This window comes from Mycetomoellerius zeteki, unplaced genomic scaffold (genome assembly GCF_001594055.1).
Source record: "Mycetomoellerius zeteki isolate Tzet28-1 unplaced genomic scaffold, Tzet1.0 scaffold411, whole genome shotgun sequence".
NCBI lineage: Eukaryota > Metazoa > Arthropoda > Insecta > Hymenoptera > Formicidae > Mycetomoellerius > Mycetomoellerius zeteki.
In genome coordinates, this window is record NW_017257405.1 from 59,329 (window position 1) to 69,044 (window position 9,716).

General features: G+C 40.5%; 1 protein-coding gene across 2 annotated transcripts in view; it reads right to left on the reverse strand.

The window, feature by feature from the left end:
- The window catches only part of mask (multiple ankyrin repeats single KH domain), a 31,972-nt gene extending 23,651 nt beyond the window's left edge, over positions 1 to 8,321 (reverse strand). For both annotated transcript variants that reach the window (XM_018453854.1, XM_018453853.1), the window contains exon 1: positions 7,854 to 8,321. In XM_018453854.1, the coding sequence (XP_018309356.1) occupies positions 7,854 to 8,099 (246 nt within the window). In that variant the 5' untranslated portion in view covers positions 8,100 to 8,321. The remainder of the gene's footprint in view (positions 1 to 7,853) is intronic.
- Positions 8,322 to 9,716: the final 1,395 nt, after the last annotated feature.

The window sequence follows — 9,716 nt, forward strand, 5'->3', positions numbered from 1 at the left end:
CCGTCGTACACTCGCGTCGGGACACACACACGCACACATTACGCGCGCGCGCGCGCACGCGTACGACGAGCGAGATCGACGGGTTCTCGGTTCTTTCCCTTCCACGTCGTCTGAACGGAAGGAGACGAGGAATTCCGTACCAACACCGTCGGACATAGAATATGGTCGCTTCCACAATCCACGCGTGCATCGACCAGCGACAGCGACCGCTACGCGCGGAGAGAAGCGGGAGTAGCGGGACGACCCGACGACGCCGCCTTGAAGCCGTGAAACATAGTGCGATTCAGTGGGAATCTTGCGAATACACCGGTACGTACGCCGCGAACGATTACGTGAGCGAGTAGAGCGATCAACGAGCTGACGGATCTGACGGACGGCACGGAAGAGCTAATCGACAGTCGCGACTGCTGAACTGCTCGCGAGCAAGAGCAAGAACGTTACGCGCGGCGTATTGCGGGAAACCCACTAGGTGGTGCGCCCGACAGCAGTGCGACGAACGCAGCAGTACACTCACGCAACTCGCGCATCCCACGTACATACATACGCGCACACATATGTGTGTGAACACGCACACGCGAATCGTCGGGATGGATGCACGTGCGACGCGCGTTGCCTTGTGTTTGTGCACCGTTTCCTGTACGACTATGCGCGTATAAGCACACATTCACAAGCGTGCATGTGCGCGCGCGCGCGTGTGTGTGTGTGTGTGTGTGTGTGTGTACGTATGTATATAGCGCGCACGAGTACTTTAACCAACATTGCACACGCTCTGACAAATACATACACACGCATGCCAGTCATTCTTCTCTTCTTTCACTCTTTCTCCTTCGTTCGTTCGTTCGTTCCTCCTCTCCATCTCCACCACTCTTATACGTCCGAGCACAGGGATGCGAGGAAGGATGGGAACGGGGAACGGCATTCGAACACTGCACCTCGGTGGCCGCGATGCTCTCGTAGACATCAGAATGAAGGTGGAAGTCGTTGCGCGCACGCTTGTGTGCACTATAGCGAGAGAAAGGAGTGGAGAGGAGGCAAAGATAGGAGGATTGCGTGAGCGATTCGCGATTCGCGAGAGATGAAGCAGAAGCGACGACGAAAAGAAAGGCCGACGCTCAACGTCGGTGTCGGTGTCGTCAGCAACGGCGGGGACAACTGTTAACTCATACATGCGTACATGCGTACATACGTACATACATATATACATCCTGATGGGTTATATAACTCTTTCCACTTTTTTTTCTTTCTTTCTTTTTTCTTTCCTCCCCCTCCTCCCCGTCCCTTCGTCACACTGCGACGACGAAGTTACGGCGAGACTGGCCATCTACGTGTACGTATCTATAGCCGGCGTATCTAGCGAAACGAAGACCACCTGGTGGCTGATACGAAATTTAACTAACACGGATAATGATAAACTCGAGGAGTGGGTGGAAGGAAAGGCGGATTATACGAGACAGAGGTGGGAAAGATACGTTTCGATGCGATCGCGAACCCTTAGGACGACCCCGATCACGCTCCGACTAACTTGATCGACGACTTTATTTTGTTCCAAGTAAAATTCCATATAATTCGAATATCGAAAATGCTTCACGAGTTAATCGCTAATAAACGCTAAGTTACTGAAGCTTGCCCTTTTCTTCGTCGAGTTCCGATCGTTATTTATTCAATTCTTCACTATCTCTTTACAGATGATTTGATAAAATTAATGTATTTATGTCACTATACAAAAGAATGTGCAAAGTACGTTTACAGATCTGCTTACTTGCTCATTGTTAGCTGCAGATGAGTATATATGTACGTGTATGCATGTATACATAAGCGCGTGCGTGCGTGCGTGTACAGAATGTTCCGAAATTTGTAAAGAATACCACAGCAAGCAAGTTTTCAAAAAATTAAGTTAAACAATTTATGAATTTTTATTTCAAATTGTACAATAATTTTTGACATAGATATGTATAAAGGTTTAAATATGCATCGTCAATCACAAACTATGTTTAGACGGTCACTTGTCCATGAATCGCTCGTGCGGTAGTATTAGCAAGCGCACATTTCAACGTTTAAACGTCGTCCGTCTAAACGTAGTCCGTAAGTGGAAATATTTAATCTTTAAAATAAAAATTCTCAAATAACCTTTTGACTTATTTAATTTTTTGAAAACTTTCTTACTTGGTATTCTGATTCGCGAATTTCGGGACATTCTGTGTGCGCGCGCGCGCGTGTGTGTGCGCGCGCGCTCAGATATTTAAAGCAAAAAAAAAAACATTTGAGCAAATAAGTCTGTCAACGTAATTAACTTTGCACAATACGTTTTTATACAGCGACATAAATACAATTCTACAATGTACATGTACAGACCTTGACAAGAGAGAGGAGGACGAAACAAAGTCTAGAAATTAAAACCGATGTTACAATATTAGAAGAAAAAAATAGCTTCGACCACATGACAACAAAGTCGACGTCAATAGAATTCGTCTTACAATTAGATTCAGGGTAGTTGCGTTAATTATTTAATAAACTTTTGCATGAAAACTTTCCTAAAAACTTGGATTACAGAAGAGAGAGAGAGAGAGAGAGTATAATTCTTACGAATTTAAAATAGGTATTGTTCAATGATAGTCTTGAAGCTTGAAGATTGTTTAAAGGAAAAAGATTTAAAATCAAGGAATTGAGAATATCTCCATTATTAAAAAAGCTGCAACATCTCTTATCTTTCTTACGCATCCAAAAGTTACGCCTATTACATTAATTAATTCTTCTATTAGTATTAAACAGATTGCAATTTATTGCACAATTAAGTGCTAATTAAACACTCATGTAGATACTTGAGAATTGATACATTCAATGTTTGGCAGAAAATTAGACGCATATAAATACAATGTGGAAGAATTAATGGCCTACTAGCCTAGACTAGAGAGATAACACTGGAAAAAGAAAACCATAATTAAGACATTGGAGTCTTACTTCAAGTACAAGTAAATAATATATACAACATTCGGTGCCTCTCTATACAGACTTCAATAATTTTAATTATAGATAAACAAGAAATGTTATCAACTAGGATTGGTCTTTGATTTATCTCGATATTATCGGACGCTATTAAATGCGATTGCAAAAGCACACGATAATTTGTGCCAAGCAAATTCCGATTGGTATGACTTTTAGGTTATTATAATCGTATTATCATACTACTGCGTAAGTAATGAGAAAAAAAGCAAGGGACCGAGAAACCAATTCTTTTTGTGATCAACGCTGACTCGTATCGATGCGATTCGCAACTCTCGACCTCAGTCAATTAGTATTAATTTTTCTAAATTATTATCCTTAAACAGCTGTGCCATAAACAAGAATGTAAAAAAAAGAGTGGGATTAAAGGACCCCACAGTTTTCTTATGGGAAAGTACTTTCGGTCAAAATGGCTGAAAATTCAGTATGTGGTAGTTTATGGTGTCCTGATCAAAAGTCTCAATGGGCACGTGGGCCTAAAATCAACAGATTCTGAGATATTGGAGTTTAAAGATCGATATGGCCTCATATCGATTATTATGAAAAGTAACATGTTTTTCATTGCCTTTTAATATACAGTATAAATATTTCATTGGTATATAAAAAACATGAAAAATGGTTTCATTGTCTAGAATATATGTTTATTAAATATTTTTATATACATGAATAGTAATATAAATATGTATTATACGTTTTATATAATATTATAGTCATTTTTCGATTTCTTTAAACGTTTCTCATCTTCATAACGCACGTCTATACAATATCAACTAATTACTTTGAAAAAGGCAGATTATAAAATTAACTTGTAACAAACCGCGATCTTAGAAACATTGTTTGCAAGATTTGTTACAGATAAATCAATTGCTTTCAAAAAAATAGTTTGTGAAATATTTGTCAGAAACAAATCAACTATCTTGAACAAAAAATGGAAAGGATATATTAAAAATAAAAAGAATTTAAAAAAAAATGTTCATTTATTTTTAATAAATCAAAGCCTTGAAAAAGACAGATCGAAGTAAATACCGCTACCCAGCCAGCCGATAAATAAAAATCTGGCAGCGTGTTGGCAATGAAAATGAAGAGATGTAAGTGTTTTATATAATTATGTATGGATTTATGGGTTTAAGGTTTATTGGTTTAGGGTTTATGGGTGTATGGTTTATGAGTTTAGGATTCTGTTTCATTTGCTGGATCGATTCTTACTTTCATCATTCTACACATGACTGGCAAAAAATACCTAATATTATTTAAAAATAGCTATATCTTCATTATCGACCTTTAAACTCCAATATCTCAGAACCTGTAGATTTTAGGACCACGTGCCCATTGAGACTTTTGATCAGGACACCATAAGCTATCACATACTAAATTTTCAGCCATTTTGACCGAAAGTACTTTCCCATAAGAAAACTGCGAGGTCCTTTGTACGTTTTTGTCGTATGACAAATTTTTCAAGTCTGTCGACTGTTGGTTATAGGATAGAGAGATGCGAGAACCTCTCTGTCCTATAGCCCTTGTATAACGAAAATGAGAAAAAAAAAATTAAATAGCACTCTAAGACAAAAAGAGGCGTTAATCAATCAGTAAGTGTCATAGGTACAACTTTATGTGTGTGTGTACACACTTTGCAAATTTCGGAATATCCTGTATACACGCACGCACGCACGCACAAACACAAACAAAAAAGTATTGTATCATATTCTTTTCCCTTACGAAAGTATTGATCTCTCAACAATGATAACCCAGGTCAAACATTTCCTGTAGAGCCTGCAAATTTGACATTTGACTGACAAAAACTGTCAGTGCGAGCAAGTGTTACCTACGAGAATGTTAATTTCGATTAACTTAAGCAGAACGTGTATTATTTGGACGATCATGCTCGTTTCTTTGGTCATTGACCTTATATTTATTTATTGCTTTGCATACCACCTTGATCAAAAAGTTCCCGGAATTACCACCAGGTAATGCTCTGAGTCAGCTGATTTGAGTTCTGTTTTTTTGGTTAGGTTGCCACATCTATCATTGACATTTTCACCAAATTTTATCGCCATAGCTTGACATTTGTTGACCAAGAACGAAACGAATACCATCCACAGCTATCGAATTCACCCGATATGGCTCCCTGCGATTTTTTTCTGTTCGATCGAGTCAAAAAACCACGGATGTTGCAAATTCAACTCCATTTTTAAAACTGTAAAAAATCGAAAACCGTACAGAAGTAGATGTATTCAAGATGGCGTAACTTTTACAAATGTCAAGCTATGGCGATAAAATTGGTGAAAATGTCAATGATAGATGTAGCAACCTAACCAAAAAAACAGAACTCAAATCAGCTAACTCAGAGCATCACCTGGTGGTAATTCCGGGAACTTTTTGATCAAAGTGGTACAACGAGCTTATACTTGTTTATATGTGGACAATTAATTTTGTATTACTTAATGTGGAAAGAGAAATTTGATTAGAAACAATCAACTATGACATGTGATCAGTAATTTCACAATAAACAATCTTGTTGAGTGTCAACTATTAGTATTAATCATTGATTAAATTAATCGGATCGAGGCTTCAAAGATTGGTTTTGTGTCGCCTAAACTTTCCGTCAACTACTTATCAATCAACGATGCAAACGAAATATCAGGATTGAATAGGTTAACTTGATTTTTTTTTAATCAAGTCAACAGACTTGAAAATTTAACTTATTTAAGATACAAGTTAATCCATAATATAATTAATTGAATTACAAGTTAAGTTAATAAAGAAAATAATTAAAAAGTTAAAAGTTAAATTTGGTCCAAACAATCGAAGGAAAAAAAAAAGAAAAGAAAGAAAAGATTTGAAAAAAGAAAAAGTTTTACATAATTTTTACATTTTTCCTTTCTCGCGGCATATTCGTTAAAGAATCACTGGTTATTTTTGTCTACACAACGAACGATTACATGCAATATAAATAACATAAAATTACTAAATTATATACTCATTATCCCCTCGCATTGTGTTTAAGGGTTAATTAACTAAAAGTTAATAGTTATCGATAAAATGTAACTAAATTAAGTAAAAATTAATTACAAAAACTTTTTAATCTTTTAATTTAACTTTTAACTTAGCACTACCTAATACCCTGCGAAATATTGGTCTAAAGACATACGTTGGACATGCGTTACTGTCAAACGTCGTGTCGAGACCTGTTAAACCCGATTCTCATGAGTTTGTACATTCCGCCTGAAACTTGCCGCGAGTCGAGATTCGCCGCGTGACGCAGGCGAGGAATGCTCGCTCTATCAAAACTTTTCCTCCCTGCAAACGTACGTACGTACATAAGTACATAGACCTACATGTTAAAATCACGATCCAACGATTTATAATTTATAAAAGAATTTCAAATAGAATCAAATTACTGCAAGATGACACTGTTTTGTTGATGATCGAATCGTAGTCACTTTTGAATCATAAAATTACAAATTGACATCCCTTTTAATGATTTATTCTTTTCACATTTCTACCTATTGCCCTACGAGTAAGGGGTGATTATTCGCTTTTAACGTTCAGAAAGAGAAGTATATTTTTTTGTCAAGCATGCTTGTCGAAAAATTGTTTTGTAGTACAATTTAAAATGTGTAGGACACGCATGCACGCACACACATTTTTGAATGAAGAGAATAGAAATTTTAATCATTAGAACTGTTTTTTTTTTAGCTAAGTTTCTTGCAGGGTTCATCACGATTCTCTTTTTCTCTCCAACGTGGAGAGAAAAGGAAGAAAGATGAACCATGCTAAAAAGAACAGATCTATTTTCAAGTGTACCCTCCCATCCCATAGTGTCTTAACGAAAACTATCTTGGTACAGCGACTAGTCATAACCTCGTCGTTTTCTCTGCTTGACTTGAATGTCCTCTCATGCATACACACGAGACATATGCCAATGACACGCGCGAGTTTAAGCACATGTACATGGAAATCACGAGGAATACCTATGTGTGCGCGTAATGGCTGTGTGTAGATGAATATGTACATTTCACACGCACGCACGCACGCACGCACGCACGCACGCGCGCACACACACACGTCGCGTAGATCGTTACGATCGATCCGGTATAACGAGCGCGTGCACGCATATAATGTCGCCGACATCCTCGGTGCAACCATGCTGATACGAAAATATGCGTTAATACAAATAGGAAATGCCACAGGAAACGTCAGCGGGTGAAAAAAAAGACCAAGAGCGAAAAAGAGAGAAAGGAGATACTCGAGCGAACTCAACGCTAGATAATTCGAGATCGGGATTGAGCGCGCGTTCCTAGAACTGGCGAACGCGATCCAACGGAGATAGCGTGTATCCGCCCTGTGAACGATGAGTGTCAACGTCAACGTCGTCGTCGTTGCCGAGGGAGGGGAAGGGAACAGGAGGCGGGGAGGGGGGGGGAGAGAGAGAGAGAGAGAGAGAGAGAGAGAGAGAGAGAGAGGAAGACGATGCCTGCGTAGCCGATAACATCGGTGTGTTTCATGTCAAGAAGCTCGGTTCATTACGACTATGCTCGTCGCGAACGCGTGTATGTACACGTATGCGCACGTATTCAGGAGCATAGGCCATAGCTTGCACAGTCTTTCTCTTTCTCTTTCTCTCTCTCCTCCCCTCGCGCTCGTTCGTTCGTTCGTTCATTCGCTCTCTCTCTCTCTCTTTCTCTTTCTCTTTCTCATTCCATCTGAGAACCGTGTCCCCACCTTTTCTCTCTTACTCTCATGTCCTGTTCGCCGTGCACACGGATCACGGATAAATCTTATCACGTTGCACCTAGACGAGCCTCTCCCTCTCTCTCTTTATCACTCGCCTAGGAATTAACGTTAGCGTTTACCTCAGAAACGCTGTCCTCCTCGCTCTCTGACGAATCTGTCATAAAGCGCGGCTGCAGCTCGGAAAAGGTCTCAGTCTCCGATTTCGTGGGACTCGAATTCGAAGACTGGGGAGTCGACGACGTTTTTCCAGTGTCGTGGTGAACGTTCGCTGGTGGTGGTAATATCGCTGCTGCTGCTGACTGCAAGGCTGGCTTCTCGAGGCTTTTCTGGCTATCCGAGGTCGTTCCTTGTGCTACATTCTGCATCTTTACCCCCCAGATAAATCATATGACACAGTTACCCCGCTGATATTAGCCGTACTGCGGCAAAGCACACACCGTACACTCGAAATCCTTCCGCGACTGTGCGACGTGCGATTATAAGCTCTCGGGAGACGAACGGTCGTCGTCATTCACGTAAGCTAATACCCGCCATTTTCACTATGGCCGACGACGGCGAGCGAGACAGCGAGACTCGCCAATATACCAGATATCATTGCACCTCTCGCTTCTCGCTCTCACGGGTCTCGCACGTCTCGCTCTCTCGAGTCTCGCGGTTGGCCGGCCGCGCCGCGGATCGCAATGATCGCACATCCGTCTGATCGATGCTGATCGGTCTGATCCGTCGCGGCGCTTAGCTTAGCGATTCTCGGGTTTGACGAACCGTGGCGTTCGCGGCTGTGAGCCTGTTCAGAGAGGCTGAGGCTACGCTCAATTCAACACTGCCTCACTGCCTCTACCGACGAGAAGTATAGGCTGCGTTCCGTTTCACGCATGATGTGCATAATGCATCATTTAAAGCCCATGGCGCACATACAAAAACGTAAGGCCGCAATACGTAAGCAGTAAAGAAATCGTAAAGCGGGGAGCACAGACTTTTGCATAACGCATAACATGTAATGCATAAGAAATTCAATCAATCAGAATTCTTTATTTCATGGAAAGGAAGGAAACGGAGGGCTTTGATTGGTACATTTTCTTATGCATTACGTGTTATGCGTTATGCAAGAGTCTGTGCTCCCCGCTTAAGTCCGAATCTACAATAGGTGTTTCAAGCCTTAAGTTGTAAGAATTTAACCAATTACAGTCGAATTCGAGGGGAATAATCGACTATGATTCGTTCATTTCTTATGGCTTAAGGCTTAAAACTCTATTGTAGATCCGGGGTAAGACCGGACTAGGGACTACGTTTACACGAATCGATTTACGCCGAAGTTATAACATCGATACGCATAAGATTGAATTCGCTATTGGCCTTACGGTCTCTATCGTGATTGGCCAATTCGCTTACTGATTATGTCTTACGGCCTTACATTTTGTATGTGCCATGGGCTTTAAGCGGGGAGCACAGACTTTTGCATAACGCATAACATGTAATGCATAAGAAATTCAATCAATCAGAATTCTTTATTTCATGGAAAGGAAGGAAACGGAGGGCTTTGATTGGTACATTTTCTTATGCATTACGTGTTATGCGTTATGCAAGAGTCTGTGCTCCCCGCTTTATCCTTGTTTAACATTCGGTGAATAGCAAGGATAAAAGATGCATCGTGCGCATCATGCGTGAAACGGAACGCAGCCATAATCAGGCCGGAATCAGACTACGCATTGAATATTGAGATTGAAGATTAAAAGATTGAAATTTGACCAATCAAAACAATAGGAGTGTTACGTCCTGGCGCTCTATTCTTGAAAAGAAACGTATACGAAAAACTAGGAAAATACTATAGTATACGTAACGTATACTGTAATATTTCCCTAGACTTTCGTATACGTTTATTTTCAAGAATAGACCCCCTGAGGAGGTTCGGCCGGTTCCTCGGATTCGAATTTACCCGAGACTATTGCTGGATTCACACTGCATTCGATTTTCGTCGTACGACG